The sequence below is a fragment of the Trifolium pratense genome, linkage group LG5, assembly GCF_020283565.1.
Source record: "Trifolium pratense cultivar HEN17-A07 linkage group LG5, ARS_RC_1.1, whole genome shotgun sequence".
In the NCBI taxonomy this organism is placed as follows: domain Eukaryota; kingdom Viridiplantae; phylum Streptophyta; class Magnoliopsida; order Fabales; family Fabaceae; genus Trifolium; species Trifolium pratense.
This window is the reverse complement of record NC_060063.1, coordinates 46,591,258-46,615,363: the sequence shown is the minus strand read 5'-3', so window position 1 is coordinate 46,615,363 and position 24,106 is coordinate 46,591,258. Positions and strand designations below refer to the sequence as shown.

Here is a 24,106-nt window from a genome sequence, read left to right as displayed (position 1 = left end):
TAATTTCAAGTTGGCTTAACTACACATTTCGTCCCTTACGTTTATTTTAGGTTTCAATTTGGTCCCTTACGTTTAAAAAGTATCAATTTGGTCCCTTACGTTTATTTTAGGTTTCAAGTTAGTCCTTTCTGTTAGTTTTGTCATTAACACCGTTTGAACAGTACACGTGTCAGCGTGTCCAAGTGCCACGTGTCAGTCCACATATGCAAATTGACTGCCACATGTGACAAAATTGACGGAAAGGACTAACTTGAAACCTAAAATAAACGTAAGGGACCAAATTGATACTTTTTAAACGTAAGGGACCAAATTGAAACCTAAAATAAACGTAAAGGACCAAATGTATAGTTAAGCCTTTCAAGTTTATAGGGTTAATTTTTCTGATGCATTGAAAAAATTGAAGTGAAAAACATATATGGTCAGTGGCTCCTGTGTCAAGAATAAAATCATTGGAGTCACTTGAAGTAGGAATGGTACAAAGTGTACCTCAGTTTGTGGTTACATGGTTAATACTATGAGAGGGCAATGATTGTGAGCCTTGGAGGAGTGCAAGCAATGCTTTTTGTTGAGCTGATGTGAGCAACAGTTTCCCAGCTTCTGAGTCAACATTTTCCTCTTCACAAGTAACAGTATGGGACTCATCATCATCACCATTACCAGTAACACAATTATTGACAGCTCCATTATTTCCATTATGCTGCAGGTGTTGCATATGAGGTGGGTATCCATACTTCTTCCAGCAGTTATCTATGATATGGTTGGTCTGGCCACAGTGACTGCATAACATTTTACCTTTGCCACGACCTCCATTAGACCTACCACCACCTCTATAGCCCCTACCTCTGCTAGTTTGACCCCTCCCAGCATAAGAATTGTAACCATTGATTGCTAACAGTTTAGATTCATCAATAGGAATAACTATCTGCCTCTCTTGTTGCACAAGTAAAGAGTAAACCTTAGCAATCTTAGGGAGAGGGTCCATGAGCATAATTTGAGATCTAACAGCATAGTATTGATCATTTAGGCCTTTAAGAAAACGTATTACCTGATCATTTTCTTTGTATTCTTTCATCTTTGCCATAGCAACACAGTTATTGACACAATTGGATTCAGGAATAGGCCTAAAATTATCTAATTCTTGCCAAAGTTTCTTCATTTTGGTATAATAAGCAGAGATAGAACTATCACCTTGTTTGAGAGTGTAAATTTCTTCTTGAAGATCTGAGATACGAAAGATATCTCCTTGGTAGAAACGATCTTTGAGATCCAGCCAAACCTCTGAAGCAGTGTCCATCCAAATGACACTTTGAGCAATTTCAACATCAACAGAATTTGTGATCCATGACATAATCATGGTATTGCAACGATCCCAAGCTATTGAGTCATGATCTTCGTCATCAGGACGAGGAAGAGTACCATTGATAAACCTAAGTTTGTTCTTGGATTTCAATGCCATAGTCATGCACGTGACCATGAGTGATAATTGGAGCCAGAAAGAGAAGGAGTAACCAAAACAAGCCCAGGATTTTCATTAGGATGTAAGAAATAGGGATTGAGAGTATCTGTTTGGTACCCTTTGTTGTGACTCTGAGCAGTGCCACCATGAACACTAGCATTACTATCAACTGACATGGTGAAAGATTATGAAGAATCAAAGAAAAGATTGCAAATTTGAGAGGAAAAATTGAAGAACAAAGATCAAGATTGTGATGAATCTTGAAGAGAAAAAGATGAACAGAACCAAGAATAAGCAAAACGAAACGAAGAATTGCTTGAGAAAACAGAAAAAGAAAAGATCAATCAATGGCATACCTCCATTAGAGGCCTGATACCATGTGAAGAATAGACTTTGTGCTTGGTGTATGCCATGAATGCAAGCTACAAGATGAAGTAGTTGCAGAGAAACTAGAAGAATATGCAGAGAAAGAAATGAGCAAAAGATAGAAATTCTTATTCATGAAAAATTTGATTGAATACAAGCACTATGTTCTATCTTATATATTGAAGGGATCAAACTAACAATCTAACTAACTAACAAACTATTTACAACAAACTCCGACAGTTTGTAACTGCCAAAACCAACTCCAAAAGCAGTTAGCTTATAAGGCAAGTGAGATGGAATTCATTTATTTGTTTTTGTCATTAACAAGTATATTGGATATATTATGTAGGTTTATATATGTATTATTCAATAAATAAAAAATGTATTGCAATCACAAAATCCACAATATTCATCCGTGTAATACCCGTGCATCGCTCCGGTGAAATATCTATTATTTCTAATGATATTAGATTAGATTATGTGGCTGCCAAGTTAAATATCAAATTATAATCTAATGAAGAGAATCCTACCGGCTGCATCCCCAAATGAACTTCACATGGCAAGATGAGGATTGATCATGGGTTAGTAAACCAAGACATTTTAATAAAATCCCAATTTCTTTAAGAAAATGATTTTTTATTTATATATTTTTTATTTTAGTTTATTAAAAACAAATATAAATTATTCAAAACAGTGTGTTTGCAGGAAGCTGGTGAGAAGGCAGAGCGGTCATATTTGAATGGACTTTTATACATCCATAGACTCAAGTTGCATTCAACACAAGAAACACTATTTATAAAATAGTAAAATATTTCTGCCTAATTTTTTTCATTGGAAGATTAAATAAACCATGTACGACAATTCTTCCAGCAAACACTACTTTGTCACACACTCTTATATATAGTATATATAAATATTAATCTTTGATAACAGATTTAGAAGATATCTATTAACAAACCTTTCCTTTTCTTTAACTTGAGTTGAAACTAAGCTCAAGGTTAGTGGCATATAATTCCAAACCTCTTAGATGAGGTTAGAATAGCAATAAAAAGAGAAGAAAATTAACAAGAAGGGGAGAAGTGTAGTTTCAAACCAATATTCCCCCTTTTGATTGGTGTTTCCTTGTTCTGTTTATGTTCTTCTAGTCCAAGAAAGTAATCAAGTATATTCATGTAAGTATATACTTTTTTGTTCATCTTTATTTTTGTTACGAATCTTCGTGACAAGGGCTGAATCTTAGTAGATAGACAAATTTTTGTTCTTTGTCCTTTTTTGTTACGAGTTGCAGTGACAAGGGCCGAATCTCAGTGGATAGTAGTAACTATTAACAAGTTTTTGTTCTTTGTTTTGTTGATAAGAAATATGGAAAACCAAAAATTAAAATAAATTAAATTTTTGGTTTTCTTCAAGCTTATGTGATATTAGAGCACTTAAAAACTACCCTTTTGTTAATTTGTTATGCTCATATTTTAATTTTCTTCTAATTTGGTTCCAATAATTTTTTTTTTTTTTAGAACAAGGGAAGCAAAAATGGATAGTAATTTAAGCAGAAGTATAAGTAGGAGTTTGAGTAGGTCAAGTTGGAAAATGGAAGAAGTGTTTGCTAGTGGAAGATATTCAAGAAGAACTTCTCAAATTGATGAAGATGAAGAAGCACTTAAATGGGCTGCAATTGAGAAATTACCAACCTATGATAGGTTAAGAACAAGTATTATGCAAACATTTACTGAGGGTGATCAACCTCAACATGGAAACAGATTGCAACATAAAGAAGTTGATGTTAGGAAGCTTGATATGAATGATAGGCAACAAATTATTGATCAAATTTTCAAGGTTGCTGAAGAAGATAATGAAAAGTATCTCAGGAAATTCAGAAACAGAATTGACAAGTGAGTTTCATTTTCTTCTTTTTCCACATGGATTGTTCCTTGACATTGAAATCAATACTTAATTTTGTGTGGTGGTTGTAGTCGAATGATCTTATAGTTGTATAGAGATCAGACGGTTCATATTTGACTCTGGTGATTCAAGTACTTAAAACTTTAATTGTCCGATTTTTTATTGACGGCTGCTATTATTTACTTACTACGAGTCGAATCCATTTTTCTTACAAAAAGTTCTACTAAGGTTATAGGATCTATTGAAAAATTAAATGAGAAAAACTTGAAGTGCAAGAATTCATTTGATTTTCTTTTTTAATTCCAATATCATTTCATTTATATTTTTTTACAAATCCTTGTTGAAAGGTTTTTCCCTATTCCAATGATTTTTCCTCCACATTATTATAATCCATTTGACTCTGCCATTTGATAAAGATAAAAGAAAAAAATAATATTATTTCTTGTTTTTATTGTGCAAATTGCAATAGGGGGGACCATACATATCATAGACCTTCCCATGTTCCATCCCCTATGTTCCTACGTTTGGATATTATTAAAGATATTACTTCATAGAAAGATTTGGATACTCACACACCCAAATTATATTTTATTTGGGCACACACTAATTCAAAAATTTAAATCAAAAGTAATATAATCACATAAATCAACATCATTTTATTTATTTTTTTTTTAATTTTTGCTTGTTATGTGAGTGTGTCTAACACTTCATATTTATATTTGTATTTATCAAAGAATTTTCCATTACTTCAATTCAAATAAAAGGATGAATTTTTAAAAAAAAAAAGCTGAAAACTTGGTATCTGATTTAAAGACCGACTAATTTGAGAGACACTGATTCTAATATCCACTAATGGAAACCTATTTAAAGTAAACTTTTGTTCTACATGAACTAATCAAACACAGAAAATAGCACCATAGACCTAAGAGGAGCAGGGACATGGGAGCTTAGATGAATTTTAGACTTTAACATTGCTAAACAGAATAGACATTGACTTTATTATACATTAATTGAATGGATGAAATTACCTTAACAAAGGGTGATATAGTCTTTTGCAATTAATGCTATTAATAACTGATTGAATTTTTGCTAGGAGAAATCAAATGTTGCTTACAAAAGTACCTAAGCATTTTCTATTGAAAAAAACGTGACAATACTGTCCAAAATATATCCAATCCAATAATAATAATTTTTATTTATCCAATTTTGCAGGGTTGGAATAAGACTCCCAACAGTAGAAGTGAGGTTTAAGAATTTGACTATTGAAGCTGATTCCGTTGTTGGAAGTAGAGCTTTGCCAACACTACCGAATGTTGCATTAACCATTTTAGAATCATTTCTTGGAGCATGTGGAATTAGTGCATCTAAGAAAACACAGATCACAATTCTTAAGAATGCTTCTGGCATTATTAAACCATCAAGGTAAATATGGTCAAAAGGGATATGCATTATCATCCATAGTAAAATTATTTTACGCTGACATCCAATCACAACTCTTTAATATGTTACGTTATAAGTTGTGTATATAATTGAATCAGTTGTGATTGATTGTCACAGTAAAATAATTTTATACGGATAATGCATGTAATTTATTCCCAAAATTTTTATAGGCTACTAAAAGGTTTTTTTTTATTATTATTTATAATAATTTTTTGGTTATGTATGTACAGGATGGCCCTTTTACTAGGTCCACCTTCATCAGGGAAAACGACCCTATTGTTGGCATTGGCTGGAAAATTGGACTCTGAATTGAGGGTATATACCAATTCCATCAATTTTAAATTAAATTACAAATTTGGCCTTTATATATTATATAGATGATTATAATTAATGCCATTTAAGGAATAATAGGTTATGATGATGTGAACATGAAAGTGAGTTGAATTTTGTATATATATGATTTATTTTTATTTTTATTTTTATGAAACAGGTGAGAGGTGAAATTACTTACAATGGACACAAACTTAATGAGTTTGTACCAAGAAAGACTTCAGCATATATTAGCCAAAATGATGTTCATGTTGGAGAAATGACTGTTAAAGAAACTTTGGATTTCTCAGCTAGATGCCAAGGAGTTGGAACTAGATATGGTAATTGAAAACATTCTCTATTTACATCTCTGCATATTATATGTAATGTCCTACCAACTGAGCTATACTTATAGGGACAATTTTTTTTTAAAATAATTTATTTATTACTTTAGCAAATTAATTTGATTTTGCATAATGTAATTATTTATAGATTTATTAAGTGAGCTTGCTAGAAGGGAAAAGGAAGCTGGTATATTTCCAGAGGCAGATCTTGACCTTTTCATGAAGGTATTTTCATTAATTTTTAGAAATATTATTATTACTATTATTAGTATGATACATTATTATTATAGAAAAATATTTATTAATTATGTCAAATATTTTATGCATTATATTTGTAGGCTACTGCAGTGAAAGGAACAGAAAGCAGTCTTATTACCGACTATACTCTAAAAGTAAGTTTGTTTTTTCTCCAAAATTTCTGTTTCACATTAAAATGAGTGGGAATAAAAAAAATTAAAATACACTATTTATGACTTTACATAAATTATACTTTTAAACTACTCCCAACAACCATTGTCAAAAAAAAAAAAAAACTACTCCCAACAACAACCAAGTCTTATAACTTTATTATAAAAAACTTAGTGACTAAGAGAAAAGTTTATTTACCTTTGCATAAAATTTCCACTCACCTACCCTACATTTGTGACTCCTTTCAAGATATTATGGTTAAAGTAGGTCCCAAAATGAGCATCAATTGTCCTATATGGATTTTTATAAACTAGTGTCATGATAATTTAATTCATTTACATGTAACATAATTATTGCTAATCATTGTACTTAACGGTTTGATTATGTTCGTTCTAACAAATCAATCAGCATTGTTAATTCTTTGTTATGTATGAAAACAGATATTGGGACTTGATATTTGTAAGGATACCATAGTTGGAGATGAGATGCATAGAGGTGTATCTGGAGGCCAAAAGAAACGTGTCACCACAGGTTAGATAGAAGGACTTAAAAGTCAAAATCAAATTTTCTAATATATACACAAATTATATATAACATTTTTATTTGGCAAAATAAATACTATATAGTAGTAAAACATTTCCACTGTACAATACTACTCCGGCCTCTTTTGTAAGAAAAAATCTTTTTTACACACTTATTAAGGAGTACATTTTTTATCTTAATTTTATGTGATATTTCTATTGAAATTTCTAAAATGACCTTGCAATATATTAAATATCCATCGGAACTTTACAATCATGTTAAAAAGTAGAATAATTAATAAGGGTGCTTTTGAAAGAATAGCATTAAATGAAGTTGATTTTGGTAACTTTTGCTTATATTTGAGGCCAAAATATTTTGTTGACTTTTGCTTATAAATAAGGCTGGAGTGAGTATATTCTTATTTTTCTGCTGTGATATGTTTGAATTTTTTATATTTTTTGAAATAGCCAAATATTATTAATAAACCAAATTGTGATATGTTTGAAATTAATTATTAAACATTCGAACGTGGCTTCAAGTTGTAGACAAAAGACACTCATTTACTCAATCGTGACATATACTATAATATGTTTACATTTTTCTAGAAATTTAGAAAATTTGGCCACATGGGCCCCATGTTTTTTTTTTGTTACAGCACATAGTCCACTAAATTCAATCATATTAGACTTAGTCATTCTCCTTCACCTGCCATCTTGTCCCTCCAATAAAATTGTAAAGGAGTTCTCCTTTTCTTATTTGCTTTTTGAAAAAATAACTTGCTTTAAGTAATTAATTTTATAACATTGCAAAGACAATATATAGAAATTTAAAATTAATCCTTTCAATAAAAGTAAAATTAATTTATAATCATATCATGAAGGTACGCGATTAGGTTTAGTCTAGTATTGCAAAATTTGATAGTATATATGAAGTTCTAAGTTCGACTCTAATTTGTAACATTGCAAATAAAATAAATATCATGAAGGAAATTTTTTGCAATGTTTTAAAAATAATATTATATAATTATGTTATTATAAAACTAACAAAAAAAATTATAAAAAAAACCTTAACGGTCCAATTTTTTTTCCTTAATAATAGCCTAATGATTAAAAATTCCACTAAAATCAAAATACGGTCTAAATAAATGACTTATTTCTGGGTACATATAAATTACTTTTCTTTATATTGCCCAATTTGTAGTCTCATAGTTAATCAATATGTCTAAACCTTGTGAGGATAAAAATACTATAAATTTTTTTTTTTAACCATGTAGTGTTTCTATACGTAACTATTTAGATTCATTTTTTGAGTCTTGTAAGACTCAATGAACAGCCAACTATATCTAATAGCTCTACAAACTCAAATTTGAGATCTAATTCGAGACTTTAATTAAAATAGGACAGATTCATGCTTATAAGCTAAGGAGTAGTTAGTCAAGGATCAAATGCTTAATTAAACTTAATTGTTAAAATTTGTTTTGTAAATAGGTGAAATGATTGTTGGGCCAACAAAAACACTATTCATGGATGAAATATCAACTGGTCTTGATAGTTCCACAACATTTCAAATTGTGAAATGTTTGCAACAAATTGTGCACCTTAGTGAAGGAACAATCTTAATGTCACTTCTTCAACCAGCTCCTGAGACGTTCGATCTATTTGATGACATCATTCTCATATCCGAGGGTCAAGTTGTGTATCAAGGTCCACGTGAACATATTGTGGAGTTCTTTGAATCCTGTGGGTTCCGTTGTCCTGAAAGAAAGGGAACCGCTGATTTCTTGCAAGAGGTATGATTAATTGATTATCATAATACTCACCTTATCTATTGTGCACCCTCCCACATAGAATTTAACATTGCATAACTAATGCCACCTTAGCTATTCAAAGTAACTTCTTAGTAGAATTAAATATTGGATTTTATTTAATTTTGATTAAAAGATTAAATAAATCTCCAAAACTTTTAAAAATAATTTTTCAAAAAAAGAGTTATAAGTATTATTATAAAATCATTATATTTTTTCCTAGCAACTACTAAACATGACATTTGCATTAAGGCACCCTACCAAACATGACATGACACATGCTAATTGAAAAATTAAAAACTAAGGCATGCATGATTTTAAAAATAATTTCTACTTTAATTTCTTATTTTCAAAAGAAAAACTCTAATGTTGCAATTAAAAGTGAAAAACAGATGCAAAAAAGTTTTTTTCTAAACTAATTCAGTTTTGTTCGGTCCAGCGGATTGAACTATAGTCTCCAACAATACGAAAAATCAATGTTCAAATCTTGATAAAGAGAAGTACTCATATTTAGTGTATAACACTGTTTCAAACAGGATTACATCTAGTGGAAACGTTAGACGAAATCTTTGGAAAACAATTAAAATAACATTTTATCAAACCAAATATGTCCTAAAATGATGTTCAAACTTTAAGATAATAACTTTGTATTGTAAGTTGATGATGTTAATTTGAAGGTAAAAAAGTACTTGGTGGAAACTCAATATTATTTGAATATTTTGAACAGGTTACATCAAGAAAAGACCAAGAACAATATTGGGCAGACAAAAATAGACCATACAGATATGTTTCTGTGACAGAGTTTACAAACAAATTCAAACAATTCCATGTCGGAGTGCGTCTGGAACAAGAGTTATCGGTTCCATTCGACAAATCAAGTGCACACAAAGCAGCTCTTGTTTACAGCAAAAACTCAGTTCCAACAAGGGACATTTTTAAAGCATGTTGGGACAAAGAAGTGTTACTTATCAAAAGAAACTCTTTTTTCTACATATTCAAGACAGCACAAATTGTCATCATTGCCTTCATAGCAGCAACTTTGTTTTTAAGGACTGAAATGAGTAGAAAAACTGAAGATGATGCTTCACTTTACATTGGTGCAATTTTGTTTGGTATGATCATGAATATGTTCAATGGTTTTGCTGAACTTGCACTTACAATTGGAAGACTTCCTGTGTTTTATAAACATAGAGATCATCTTTTCCATCCTGCTTGGACTTACACAGTCCCGAATTTCTTGTTGCGTATTCCGATTTCTATCTTTGAGTCTCTTGCTTGGATGGTTGTTACTTACTATACCATTGGATTCGCTCCTGAAGCCAGCAGGTATGCTTTTTGAACTTTTTTACATCGCTTATTTGGTGCGTTTTGGTAGTACTTGACATGGTGATTTTGAATACGGTCGAGTTTGAAGTAAAAACTGATTTATGTTTGAATGTTTTTACTAAAGTGTAAGTTTGATGTAAATGTTAAGAAGTTTCACATTGGTTGCGAGATGGTCTGAATATGTGTTTATAAAGTAGAGACAATCATCATCTTACAAGTCGATTTTGTAAGGATGAGTTAGGCCCAACTCTCAATTCTAAGATGGTATTAGAGGCTCTCCACGATCCACTGGGCCACCTGCTATCAAGTTAATGTTAATGATATGAGTAGGCTTAATGTTAATGATATGATGATTTACTAAGTGAGAATTTTTTGTGTTTGTTCAAACTTATAGGTTCTTTAAGCAATTTTTGTTGGTGTTCCTTATCCAACAAATGGCAGCTGGGATGTTTAGATTCATTGCTGGAATATGTAGAACCATGATTATTGCAAACACTGGTGGAGCACTCATGCTTCTTGTTGTTTTTCTACTCGGTGGTTTCCTCCTTCCTAAACGTGAGTATTGATCGATAATCCACACCTCTTAAGTAAAAAGCTTTTGGAAAAAAGTGATTCTAAAGTTACATTATGCTCACATTAGATGCTTAATGTTTGGTTTCAGGTGAAATTCCTAACTGGTGGGTTTGGGCTAATTGGGTTTCACCATTGTCATATGCTTTCCATGCAATGTCTGTGAATGAAATGTATGCTCCAAGGTGGATGCATAATGGGGTAAGTTAATCCTCGCAAAGGCGCAAATATATAATTTTTTGCTTTTGGTCTTGCTGATTTTTTTTAGTCCTGTAAAATTTGCTCGTGCTGAAATTAGTCCCTGTAATATTCACTTTTGTCCGTAATGGAATAAAATCAAATATTTTCTTAACGAGTTAGTTTTTTGACTTGAACTTTTTGTTCTCTATTGCAGACTTCTGCGGATAAAACTACTACATTGGGTCTGGCTGTTTTAAAGAACTTTGATGTTTATGCCAACGAAAATTGGTATTGGATAGGTGCCGGAGCTCTTGCGGTTTTCACAGTTTTCTACAATGTTCTCTTCACCCTTTCACTTATGTACCTAAGTCCTCTTGGAAATAAGCAAGCAATTATAACCGAGGAAGATGCAACTGAATTGGAGAATGAGGGAGACGTAAACGAACCAAGACTCGTGAGGCCGCCTTCCAATCGAGAGTCAATGCTTCGGTCTCTATCTAAAGCTGATGGAAACAATTCAAGTAAGTGTTACTAATGACCATTGTACAACAGTCTCTGAAGGGATTTGAACTTTGTCTTTGAGGTCAAACTCTTATCGCTGAGCTGACACCTCATCAAAGGAGACGAATTCATCTTTGATGGTTTAGATAAACGTCAAACGTGTATGTTCTTGTTGATTTATTAATGTGTTTGTCTTATGGCTGAATCACTTTAGGGGAAGTGGCAATGCAAAGAATGAGTAGTAGCCAAGCTAATCCAAATGGATTAAGAAATGCTGATGCAGACACTTCAAATGCACCAAGAAGAGGAATGGTTCTACCTTTTCAACCACTTGCAATGTCATTTGACAGTGTTAATTACTTTGTGGACATGCCTGCAGTAAGGATCTCATTCTCAACTTTAAAATTTACATTATCAATTATCTGTGAGGTAGGTACTTATGATGGTGATTCTAACATCGGTATAAATATTTGACAGGAAATGAAAGAGCAAGGAGTGACAGAAGATAGGTTACAATTGCTTAGGGAAGTAACCGGTTCATTTAGGCCTGGAGTTCTTACTGCACTAATGGGAGTTAGTGGCGCCGGGAAGACAACTTTAATGGATGTTTTAGCAGGAAGAAAAACCGGTGGCTACATCGAAGGAGATGTTAAAATCTCTGGATACCCTAAGAACCAAGAAACCTTTGCAAGAGTTTCTGGTTACTGTGAACAAACTGATATTCATTCACCTCAAGTTACTATCAGAGAATCATTGCTTTACTCGGCTTTCCTTCGGTTACCAAAAGAAGTTGGTGAAGAGGAAAAGATTGTAAGTGTTCGCAACTATATCTTTTAATTATATTTTTAATAAAAGAGAGTATGCATTGACAGTGTAAATAAACTAGTTTTACACTGACGTTTAATAAGAATCGAGCCTTTTGCATACATAGAAGAAGGGTGAGAAATTGAAACATTTTGAATTAATTGATGTTTTCAGCAATTTGTGGAACAAGTGATGGATTTGGTAGAGCTGCAAAGTCTCAAGGATGCTATTGTGGGGCTACCAGGAGTTACAGGGTTGTCAACTGAACAAAGAAAGAGGTTGACAATCGCGGTCGAGCTTGTTGCTAATCCTTCAATCATATTCATGGATGAACCAACTTCAGGTCTAGATGCAAGAGCTGCTGCTATTGTTATGAGAACTGTAAGAAACACTGTTGATACTGGAAGAACTGTTGTGTGCACAATTCATCAGCCTAGCATTGATATCTTTGAAGCCTTTGATGAGGTACATCAACTAGACCATAGTATTTAAACATAAGCTATAATATGTAAACCTTACACCTGAATAAAAAAAAGTACTGCAGCCGTCAGCAGTCAGAGACGTGGGCACAATTGGCAGAACTCATGTGCTCTTTGTTTTCATTTTTTGTTTCTTTTTTCTTTTGAACTGAGTTGTTTGTTCTAACAATTCTCTTTTGTGGCAGCTCATATTGATGAAAAGAGGAGGGCAACTGATCTATGGAGGACCTTTAGGTCGGAATTCACACAAGATTATCGAATACTTTGAGGTATTACAACCGACTCATTATTTTTTTTGCCATCATCTTCTTTAAAATGTGGTTCAATTTCAAGTACAATATCAAGTTTCATTGAAACTCTTTTCCTCAGGCAATTCAAGGTGTCCCAAAAATTAAGGACATGTACAATCCTGCAACATGGATGCTTGAAGTTAGCTCCGTAGCTGCTGAAGTCCGGCTTGGAATGGACTTTGCTGAATACTACAAGCAATCAGATTTGTTTCGGTAAGTAAACATACAGCTATTATTAATTAAAGTGGCACTGTTGACGATTTTACAACTCTCCCTGATCAGAATTAAACTTCATCTATGAGTTGTTTTAAGCTAACACATATATGCTTATTGAGCAGGAGAAGCAAAGCTCTTGTAACCGAGTTAAGTACACCGCCACCAGGAACTAGTGATTTGTTTTTCGCTACTAAGTACTCCCAATCAACAGTTGGACAATTCAAATCTTGTCTTTGGAAGCAGTGGCTAACATATTGGAGAAGTCCAGATTACAATCTAGTCAGATACTTTTTCACCTTGGCTTGTGCTCTCATGATAGGGACAGTATTTTGGAGAGTTGGCAAACACAAGTGAGGACTTCGTCGTTTGAATTGAAATCTAATTTCTTTCACGCCATGATAGTTCTTGATTTTAGCTAATTTCTTTCTTATTATCTTTGTTTAGGGACACTTCGACTGATCTGATACTGATTATAGGAGCGATGTATGCTGCTGTTATTTTTGTTGGAATTAACAATTGTCAAACAGTTCAACCAATTGTCGCTATTGAAAGAACAGTGTTTTATAGAGAAAGAGCCGCTGGAATGTATGCTCCTTTGCCATATGCCTTAGCACAGGTAAGAGTCTTATAACTTGTGGTGCAAGTTACTAGTTATGATTTTCATTCTCTTGTGAATTTTACCTTATGTTATGTTACTTCATTTTTAATTGCAGGTTTTGATAGAAGTACCATTTGTGCTATTTCAAACATTATATTACTCACTCATAGTGTATGCTATGGTGGGCTTTCCATGGAAAGTAGAAAAGTTCTTTTGGTTCGTCTTTGTCTGCTTCTTCTCCTTCCTATACTTCACATACTACGGAATGATGACTGTTTCCATCACGCCAAACCATCAAGTTGCATCAATCTTTGCAGCAGCATTCTACGGAGTCTTTAACCTCTTCTCTGGTTTCTTCATTCCAAAACCTGTAAGTACCTCGCAAAAAGATGTTTTAGTCTCTCTATAAAATCGCAATCATTCAACTTTCTTACATCAGCAGGTTTTTAATTGACGTGGCATAAGATATGTATATTGTAAATCCACTTAGATGATTCTACATCAGGAAATTTTATGTCGCACCAATTAACAACATGTCACATTCACCACTTTCGAGTTCAAAAACCGCGAGGGACAAATTATATGTGCGAGTGAGAATAAGGGGACCAACATGATATTAAATCCTATAATGTTTTACTAACATATTTTAATCAATTTTGGCATTTCAGAAAATTCCGGGATGGTGGATATGGTACTATTGGATTTGTCCAGTTGCATGGACAGTGTATGGATTAATTGTGTCACAATATAGAGACATAGATGATCCAATTACTGTTTTTGGAGCTACTCAAAACTTCACTGTGAAGGGATACATTGAACATCATTATGGATTCAAACCTGATTTCATGGGACCAGTTGCTGCAGTTTTGGTTGCTTTCACTTGCTTCTTTGCCTTTATATTTGCCTACTGCATAAGGACATTGAACTTCCAATCAAGATAAATGAATTACATTGTTGGAAAAATGAAGTTATGTTGCTGCAAAATGGTTACATTACAGTCTATGTGACTTGTGTATGTACATAACTTATGATTTATGCAGCGTATTTAATGTTGTTTCTTATAGATGACTAAGATAATTTTGTTAGTAGAGAATTGTGTTGATTAAGTGTAAATCTTGTTGATTATGCTACATTGTTAATTTGGTTTGCTACTTGGAACAAATTTGGTATTTCATTTCATCAGTTCTTGTATAAATGTTCATTGCCATAAATAAAAAAACTTATTTTTTTACCTTAATATATTTTTTTGCCTTAATAAATAATACTCCTAATTCAACATATTGCACTTTTGTATTTATGATAATCGTAAATACAACAATACATATTAAGGATAAATTGCATTTTTGGCCTCTAAATTTCACATACTCGCAATTTTGACCTCCTGACTAAGTCAACGTACATGTGGCAAGTGAATCACATGTCACATCAGCATGATTTGCCACATGGACAACGTCACACATGCCACATCATCATATGTGGCAACCCATGCTGGCGTGACATGTGAGTCATTGTCCACGTGGCAAAGCATGTTAATATGGCATGTAAGTCACTTGTCACATGTTCGTTGACTCGGTCAAAATTAGTGGAGAGTTATCCTTCTTTTTTTGGCTTTCACCACCAGTTGAATTTGATTCGGGGATCAGTTCTGGCATCAAGTGGTTCCAGCTCCCTCCCATCGCAGTTGGGGAGAGTTACTGTAACGACCCAAAATTTAATATTTGTCATTTAGTTATTTTACTAAGCGACGAATATTTAAGTAACGCAAACATAAGTTAGTGAGCGAGAAGTTATGTTGTTTGGGCTTTTGGGCGTGTGAGAAGCAATTGGGCTTAGTCTATTGGGCCAAGAGTTAGTAAACATTGGGGGAGCTATAAGTAGCATAAGTTTGGGTGAATAGTCTCATAAGTTACAAATCCATGAGAAGTTCAAGAGCCTAGCTAGGGCAAGGAGCTCATGAGGGAGAGGGAGAGCTCGTGGGAGAGAAAGAGAAGAGCAAGCTCGAGGAATCGTCGAACTAAGGTATGAGAATTAGATTACATATTCGTGAGTGATTTGAAAGAGGGGAGGATGTCGATTCCTCCACTCCCAAACTCTTTCCACTCTATTTTCTTGTGGGTTTTGTGGGTGATTTTCTTGATGGAAAAATGGATTCTTTTGATCCTAACATGTGTAGTGAACTCATGGTAGATGAGGTAAACAACTTTGGGGAGTTGAAAGTGGGTATATGTAGATGTTGATCAATGATTTGCATGTTTTGTTAAACTTGCTTAAAATGCAAGAAATTGGTATGAATTTGTAAGTGTGATGTATGTGGGTGTTTGTGAGTGTTAATTAATGTTCATAGATACCATATATGCTTGAATTAGCTGTTTATAAGAATTTATAACATGTCTAGATGGATTTTTGAGTGGATTCCATGTTAAACCGCCTTAGAAAACTCAAGAACAGATATTCTTTTCTGGTGTAGTTCGCTAAGCGACCAGGAGTTCGCTGTAGCGAACATGTTCGCTGAAGCTCGCCAATGCTCGCCATGAGCAGGTGACTTCCTGGTGAGGTTCTCCATGTCTCGCTGAGCCTTCGCTCAGCGAAGGCCTCTGTGACAGCAATTTTGTTGATGTTTGTAAGTGTAATTAGGCACTTGTAACATGGTTTAAGGGTATCCTTACATGATTGTTGATACATGTTGATACTGTTAATGCTTATTGTTAATCGTTATATGATTGATAAACGTGTACGCAATAAGTTGTAGCTTAAAGTGAGTATGTATATGTTTTAGCATTAATTTGCAATGATAAGAGAATGATGTATGTTTTATGACATAAGTGTAAATGAAACCTTGTGTGTATAAAAATGAGTATGCAGATAATTATCATGTGAATAATTATAAATTGAGTAATAGGATATTGTGTTATCCTAATGTGATAGATGTTGGAATTGTGTTTTCGTATCAATGAATAATTAGCTTCGAGCTAGAGAGCGTCATGTATTTGATGTGTTTATAAGTAATCATGCATTTATGAATAAATTGTGATATTGGAATCATGTGTATTCCAATAGAGTAAATGGACTATGTTTTCCAAAAGTGGCCGAAGATGGGATTATGTTATCCGAAATCTAGAGCCCATATCCAAACATGATATAAAACTGTGTGACTCCTCTTTATGAGTGAGATGGTTGATGATAACCGAGATCCGACATGATTTAAAACTGTATTGATGATGATCCTGCATGATCTAAAACTGACACCATCCAGCAACGATGTAAAACTGAATGAGATGGTCTAAGTTGGCCAGCATCCAACATGATGTAAAACTGTTAGTTCATCTTAAATGGGGTGACGAACATCCTGTATGATGTAAAACTGACAGCATCCTGCATGATGTAAAACTGATGTAGAGTCCGTGCATGACTATAATCTGAACAGTCCGTACATGACTATAATCTGAACAGTCCGTCATGACTGAAATCTGAACAACGTGGAAATGGTACCACATGCATTAGTTGTGTCTAGGGGACATGACATGAGTAAATGGCATTAGATTGCATTAGGGTAAATGTGCATATACTTGATAATTGTTATGTGACGTTATCTGATTGGATTGTAATGTGTTTTCCGTATGTGTTAAGCTTTGGTATTTACTAATTGTTTAATACTGTGATTGTTGCCATGACTTGGTATGTGAGTAGAGTCCGTCATGACTATAAAATGAACAAGTGTAGAGTCCGTCATGACTATAAAATGAACACTTTGGTAGTGTCCGAGAAGACGTGAAACTATATGATTGGTGTGTTTGTAAATGAATGATTAATTGGTAGTCGTATTTGACGATGTATGTGCGTGAGTTAGAAATGTATGATAGCGTGTGAAGTGTGTAGTATACTACTCACACTTATATTTATGTTTATGTTTTCTAACTCTCTGCTTTGTGTTATTTGCTGGACCTTTGGGGGTCCAGGTTGACAGGTTATGTGTTAGCCTCGTCCGAGTGAAATGGTGAAGCTCTGCTCTGATTGAGACACGAGAAAAAGGGGTTTTATATCTATATAGAGTCCTTTGAGAACACTCTGTTTGGTTTAGTTTCATTTTGAAAATGTATCCGTTTTGTATGACTAATGACGCATCGTGTCGATGCGAAGATTTGTGTTGTTTATTCAAACATTTTACTAATTAATTGTATTAGTATCATCTTTGAATGAAGCTTGTAGTATTCAAACCAGCGCTTTATAATCATATTTTCAATTTTCCGCTGCGTATTTTATAAAAAGATTTTATAAAGGCAGAGTTAATTAATTAACGGGTTTGGGTGTTACAGTTACCCTTTTGCAAAATGGGATAAAGTTAGATGCCCAAAATTATTCGTTTGTGAAAGGTAGAAGGTCAAAAGTGCAATTTATCTTATTTTCTAATAGAAAAATAAAATTGTGAAACATTTTATTTGATTAAGCAAACTATATAAGTTTATGATCAAACTTCCTAGTTCCTCTTCACCTTTTGTCAGATAGAGAAAAACAAGGAAATTGAATCTTCTCCTAAAGACTCTCTCTCTCTCAATCCCATTTCTTTCTCTCTCCCATTGGATTCAAACAACCGCAACTCCCTCTCCTTCAAACACTTGTCTCACAATCATGATCTCAAAAACTTCAACTTTCATGGTAATAACAACAATTACATACAATTCTAATTTTCTCTTTTCACATTCCATTTCCACAAAATCACACTTAACAATTTGGTAAATTTACAACAAGATTTGATTTTTTTCATCTGGGTATTAATCTTTTTAATACATTTTTCCATTTTTGTTGGTAACTTTGATCACAGTGCAACTCAAGCATTGTTGGGTTATCTTCTTGTAGTAAGCATAAAGGTTCTTTGAGGTGCATTGTTTAGGTCCTACCAAGAAATCAGTTGATCACAGTCCCATCAGTGTTGTCATGGCAACAAGTAACGGTTCAAGTTCCACGGTGTCTGACATTGATGATAACCCCACCATTGCTGGAGGTGTTAGGGATGTTTACGGCGAGGATAGGGCCACTGAGGATCAGTTTGTTACTCCTTGGAGTGTTTCTGTTTCCAGGTGTGTTTGGATACTCCTAAATTATAATTATAATTATAATCATAATCATCCTATTCGTAATCATAATCATCCATATCGAATAGATGTAGGTGTCGGACAATGACATGACACTGACACATGTGATAACATTCAATCGCTTCTATTTGCTTAAATTATTATCCGTGACTATGTGTCAGTGTTATGTATGCATCTTTATTGGTGTCTACGTGTCAATGTTATGTATTCGTTTTTGTTTCATTTAGTCATTGATTATAGGTCAAATGCATTTAGGGATCTTTATGTTTCGCGTTAGTCACGGATGAGTCTTTTAAGTTTTTTAGGTAACAAATAGGTCTTAAGTTTCTAATTTATTGCACCGTTACTCTTTCAACCTCGTTACAAAAGCGCTGACATAACCATTAACTTAGTGTGGTGGCACTGAACACTATGTCTTGTTATTTGGAAGCCAAAACGCAGTGTTCACTACCACCTAACTAAGCTACTTCAGCGGTTTTTATAAGGGAGAATATCTTGAAGGGTAACCGTGCAATAAATTAGAAACTTAAAAGATCTATTTGTTACCTAAAATGTTACAAACGCAAAACTTAAAGGACATTTGGATGCATTTGGCCTTATTATATTAGTCCTTTTGAGTTTGTTAATTAGTCTAAATGTGATTTTGATTTCAGAGATTATTTTGAAATTTTGTTAGTTTTATCAAACAAATTGGATGTTTTAAGACTAAAATGATGATGCACATTACTCTTAGATTGATTCTCTTATTTCTTTTTGTGATGAATTGTTTGGTTTTTTTAGTGGATATACTTTGTTGAGAGATCCACATTTTAATAAAGGACTAGCCTTCACTGAGACAGAGAGGGATGCACACTACTTGCGTGGTCTTCTTCCCCCAACTGTTATTTCACAAGAAACTCAGGTTTATCTCATCATATAATATTGGATTGTGTATGACTGAGTCCTCACCACAATATATCAAATTATAGTTCTTACTGCCGCTTCGTTTGTACAGGTGAAGAAAATGATCCAAAACATAAGACAGTACCAAGTTCCATTGCAGAAGTACATGGCAATGATGGATCTTCAGGTAGCCTTGTGAAATTTACTCTTCCTTGCACTGCACTTATTTACCATTTTGCCTTAATTTTGTTGAGTCTAGAATCTCTTCTTTACCATAAACTTATATATATTAAGGGATGTTGCGTCCCGATATGATTTACAAATTTTCGGGTTGGATTGTAATGCTTTTTGTTTGTTATGTGTTGCATTGCAGGAGAGAAATGAAAGGCTGTTTTACAGGCTTTTAATCGATCATGTTGAGGAGTTACTACCGTTTGTTTATACTCCAACTGTTGGTGAAGCTTGCCAGAAATATGGATCCATCTTCATGCATCCTCAGGGTCTTTACATAAGCTTGAAAGAGAAGTAAGCTTCACTCCAATTGCTCCTTTATCCTCCGAGAATTGTTGATTGTGCACTTAGAATTGAATTTTTATATAATTGTGTCTATTATCCATCTCAAAGTAATTGTTCCATTTTCTCTTGGTTGGGGTTTAAAGAGGAAGGATTCTTCAAGTGCTTAGGAATTGGCCTGAGAAGAACATTCAAGTCATTGTTGTAACTGACGGAGAGCGGATCTTGGGTCTTGGGGATCTTGGCTGTCAAGTAATTTCTATTATAGTTGATTGCATGTATTATTCATGATGATTATATTCATATGATCTAGTAGTGTAATATCTCCTTTGGTAACACATGTATTCTCAGGGGATGGGAATACCAGTAGGAAAACTTTCTTTATACACTGCACTTGGTGGAGTCCGCCCTTCTTCCGTAAGTATTTTTCGCTTACTTTGCCAGTCACAAACTTGAGTTGCAGATTTGTGTTTTCTTACTTTGTTTTAAAAAACTACTGAAATTTTAGTTGCTGATAACTCGTGAACTCATACAAGTCCACAATCCCAAGTTTGTATTTTTGGTTGTCATGTAGTTGGACACTTTTTAGCATTGAATCGCATTCATATTATTTTTAATGTGAGGTGAACTTGTAAGTTTATGATCCGACTTCCGAGGTAACATAGGCAAAACGAATTTTGCTGGAATCTCAAGTTTGACAACCTTGGTTCTAACTTCTAAGCTAGCTTCATTAGTAGCAAGTTATGGAAGTTAATTTAGACCTATCCTAAGTTCTTTCTATATGTCTTTCTGTATTCTTATTTGTTGTGGCTTTAATTTCTTATTACAACCCTAATATTATATTATAAAATTGTTTCAGTGCTTGCCTATTACCATTGATGTTGGTACAAACAATGAGAAGTTGTTGAATGACGAATTATACATAGGGCTCAAACATAAACGAGTAACTGGGAAGGTGCTTTCTTTGCCGGGCCTCGTTTTTATTTCTTGGCATCCAGCCTCATTTAATATTCAATAATAATTAATTTATTTCAATTTTTTGATTCAGGAATATGCTGAACTTATTGATGAATTCATGACAGCATGCAAGCAAAATTATGGAGAAAAACTCCTCATCCAGGTACTAAGCAGTGTGCAAAGACATAGTTCTTGGTTTATTAGCTCACAAAATGCTAGTTTTCTTGTTTGCCATCTTCTGAATTTTTTTTACCTTTTTTGTTTAGTTTGAAGACTTTGCAAACCACAATGCTTTTGATCTACTTGAAAAATATAGGACAACGCATCTTGTTTTTAATGATGATATTCAGGTAAGTAATTCATATCTTAAAATATGAATTTAGTTACTACTGTGACAAAAATTTATCCCTGCTATGGACTTCTTTTCAGGGAACTGCATCAGTGGTCCTTGCAGGACTTGTTTCGGCTCTGAAATTGGTTGGGGGAAGCTTGGACGAGCATCGTTTCTTATTCCTTGGTGCTGGAGAGGTAAGTTCATACAATTTGAGGATCATGCCCCCGGAAGCTTGGACGACCATCGGTTCTTATTGATGACTTGAATTGTTTTTGGTGGCAGGCAGGCACTGGAATCGCAGAACTCATAGCACTCGAAATATCAAAACGGGTACTTTTTTTTTTCTTCTTTCTGTTATGTCTTCTTTTTTGGTATTAATGATGTGAGCATTCCATGAATGGTATATATTTATCCGAAAACTACTATTGTCTATGCAGACAAATTCCCAGCTGGAGGAAGTGCGCAAGAATATTTGGTTGGTGGACTCGAAGGTTGTACAGAATCCAATTTAGCTCCTACATCTAGAAACTAAATTCTCATTTTCTGTCTAAATTAATCTTTTAATCCTTCTTTTTGTAGGGCTTGATTGTGAGTTCTCGCAAAGAATCACTCCAACATTTTAAGAAGCCCTGGGCTCATGACCACGAACCTGTTACGGAACTTGTAGATGCTGTAAATGTACGATCTTTGTCTCCTATTCTCTCACTCACTCACTCATGCACTCACGCAAATACACACTTAGAGCAGAAGTTTCAAATTTCTCACGTTTCAATGTTTTCTTTTCAGCAAATTAAGCCAACAGTGTTGATCGGAACATCAGGGCAAGGGAGAACTTTTACGCAAGATGTCATTAAAGCGATGGCCTCAATTAATGAGGTACATTGTCAACCTATTCATCAACCTAATATGCAATTTGATGCCTGCATAAGCTGAATCTATGTACTATATGTTGATGCTTGCAGAAACCAATTATTCTTTCACTATCCAACCCAACATCTCAGTCAGAATGTACTGCCGAAGAAGCTTATACATGGACCGAGGTAATGTGAAGACGCGGAGTGTTGAACATTTCAGCTTCCTTATCTTTTCCTGTGGATGATTAATAAGCAACGACTCTTCTCATTCTTTTGGTGTTTGTTGTCCATTTGTGTTTCTGTCAGGGACGAGCCATTTTTGCTAGCGGTAGCCCATTTGCCCCAGTTGAATATGATGGAAAAGTGTTTGTGCCTGGCCAGGTCTTAACTCAATGAAGTTTTTATAAATTTTGAAAAGTTTGTCATATCAAACGAATTGTAGTTTGAATTTTTTTTTTTTTTGTTAATCAGTCTAATAACGCGTACATCTTTCCTGGATTTGGTCTCGGTTTAATAATGTCTGGTACAATCCGAGTGCACGATGACCTGCTTCTGGCAGCTTGTAAGTGCATCAGAGATTCAAACATTCCTTCCAACATTAAGCTTGATTGAGATATTCTCTGACTAAATTACATTTCCATTCTTTGGAACAGCGGAGGCTTTGGCTTCACAGGTGACGCAGGAAGACTATGACAGGGGACTCATATATCCACCATTCACTAGCATCAGAAAGATTTCGGCACACATAGCTGCCAAAGTGGCTAGTAAGGCCTATGAGCTTGGTGAGCCTTAGTTTTTCGTTTGGTTTACAATTATTTTAATGTTAGACTAAATATGTCTTTAGTCTCTAAAATATGGTAACTTTTATGTTTGGTCCCCAATTATTGTTGACTCATTTTGTCCATTCATTTCAAAAAAGCGCCGACTTTGGTCTTTACAACTAATTTCGTCAGTCAGACAACCTCTGAGATAATGGATCTGGGTTTGATGCAGTCACAAAGTCATGCAGTCAGCATATCGGTGACTGCTGGATAAAGATCGGACAATACAAAAAGCAAGCAGATTTTTAAGTAAAATTAAACTCTAAAATGCGTGCTTGAAAGCTAGACTGTCTGATCTTGATCTAGTGGTTATTGATGTGTTGACTACGTGAATGCGTGAAATATGTGATTGTAGGAAATCTAAATCCATGACACAACCTATGTAGATTACATGCCTTGCTTGGATAGTTGCAAGCGAGATTCTCACTAGCTTTTTTGTCGACTCTCTGACTGATAGAGGTAGCTACAATGACTAAAGTTTACACATTTTCATAAATGAGGGACTAAAATGAGACGAAAAGTATCATATTATGGAGTACTAAAATCATATTTCAGCCTTAAATGGTTTTTCTTCTTGAAATATTAGGAATTATTTTAGGACAAAGAATAAATTGAGCTTACATATTGTTCAGGTTTGGCGACTCGCCTTCCTCGACCAAAAGATTTGTTGAGTTTTGCGGAGAGCTGTATGTATACCCCAACTTACAGAAGCTACCGGTGATGGGACAATAGTCCTTTTTTGTTCAATTTTTTTAGGTTTTATTTCATGAGAACTACATCTTTTTTTTATGTACCTTTTGTGCTTTAGTAAGTTTTTCTATTCTTATGGGTGAAATTAGGAAACTGGTAATAGTAGTGGTAGCAGAACTTTAGTATAGTTTGAGATATTTTCTTTTCTGCTATTATATTTAGGTTACAACAAAAAACTAGAAAATGAAAAGTAGTTGAAAGCATCTAAAAGCATAAATAATGCTTGCACATTTAAAAAAATGTAAAGGTATTGGTTGTTTCAACTTTCAAGTGAATACTAACAAATCAACAATTAACATACTAATATTGGTTGTTTGAAGTGAATATTTTGTTTTTAAATTTAAACCTTAATTCATTCAAGTAATAATTCGGAACTACTCCGGTAGTCACAAA

The 24,106-nt window shown here is 33.9% G+C and overlaps 3 protein-coding genes across 4 annotated transcripts; 2 read left to right on the top strand and 1 right to left on the bottom strand.

The window, feature by feature from the left end:
- Positions 1–371: 371 nt before the first annotated feature.
- LOC123885157 lies at positions 372–1,663 on the bottom strand. Its single transcript, XM_045934422.1, has one exon. The coding sequence runs from the start codon at positions 1,472–1,474 to the stop codon at positions 488–490; it is 987 nt and encodes a 328-aa protein (XP_045790378.1). The 5' UTR covers positions 1,475–1,663; the 3' UTR covers positions 372–487.
- Positions 1,664–2,321: 658 nt separating this feature from the next.
- LOC123885671 (ABC transporter G family member 36-like) lies at positions 2,322–14,749 on the top strand. Of its 2 annotated transcripts, none has more exons than XM_045934971.1 (23): positions 2,322–2,403; positions 2,517–2,994; positions 3,337–3,711; positions 4,934–5,143; positions 5,392–5,476; positions 5,652–5,811; positions 5,963–6,039; positions 6,153–6,206; positions 6,663–6,753; positions 8,232–8,533; positions 9,276–9,874; positions 10,269–10,429; positions 10,536–10,645; positions 10,839–11,145; positions 11,340–11,503; positions 11,603–11,935; positions 12,104–12,394; positions 12,594–12,677; positions 12,778–12,911; positions 13,037–13,264; positions 13,359–13,530; positions 13,628–13,882; positions 14,181–14,749. In XM_045934971.1, exons 3-23 carry the CDS (start codon positions 3,353–3,355, stop codon positions 14,451–14,453), a joined length of 4,449 nt encoding a protein of 1,482 aa, XP_045790927.1. In that variant the 5' UTR covers positions 2,322–2,403; positions 2,517–2,994; positions 3,337–3,352; the 3' UTR covers positions 14,454–14,749. The 2 variants fall into 2 exon arrangements, with proteins under 2 accessions (XP_045790927.1, XP_045790928.1); XM_045934972.1 differs by having other exon boundaries at positions 2,326–2,403; positions 2,528–2,994.
- A 3,224-nt stretch (positions 14,750–17,973) lies between these two features.
- On the top strand, positions 17,974–24,017 carry LOC123884315 (NADP-dependent malic enzyme 4, chloroplastic). The gene is made up of 20 exons (XM_045933391.1): positions 17,974–18,165; positions 18,332–18,587; positions 19,383–19,503; positions 19,597–19,671; positions 19,858–20,009; positions 20,144–20,249; positions 20,349–20,414; positions 20,857–20,952; positions 21,046–21,117; positions 21,221–21,304; positions 21,384–21,482; positions 21,571–21,618; positions 21,726–21,779; positions 21,868–21,966; positions 22,075–22,164; positions 22,251–22,328; positions 22,449–22,523; positions 22,614–22,704; positions 22,796–22,924; positions 23,596–24,017. Exons 2-20 carry the CDS (start codon positions 18,445–18,447, stop codon positions 23,682–23,684), a joined length of 1,767 nt encoding a protein of 588 aa, XP_045789347.1. The 5' UTR covers positions 17,974–18,165; positions 18,332–18,444; the 3' UTR covers positions 23,685–24,017.
- The last annotated feature ends 89 nt before the right edge of the window (positions 24,018–24,106 follow it).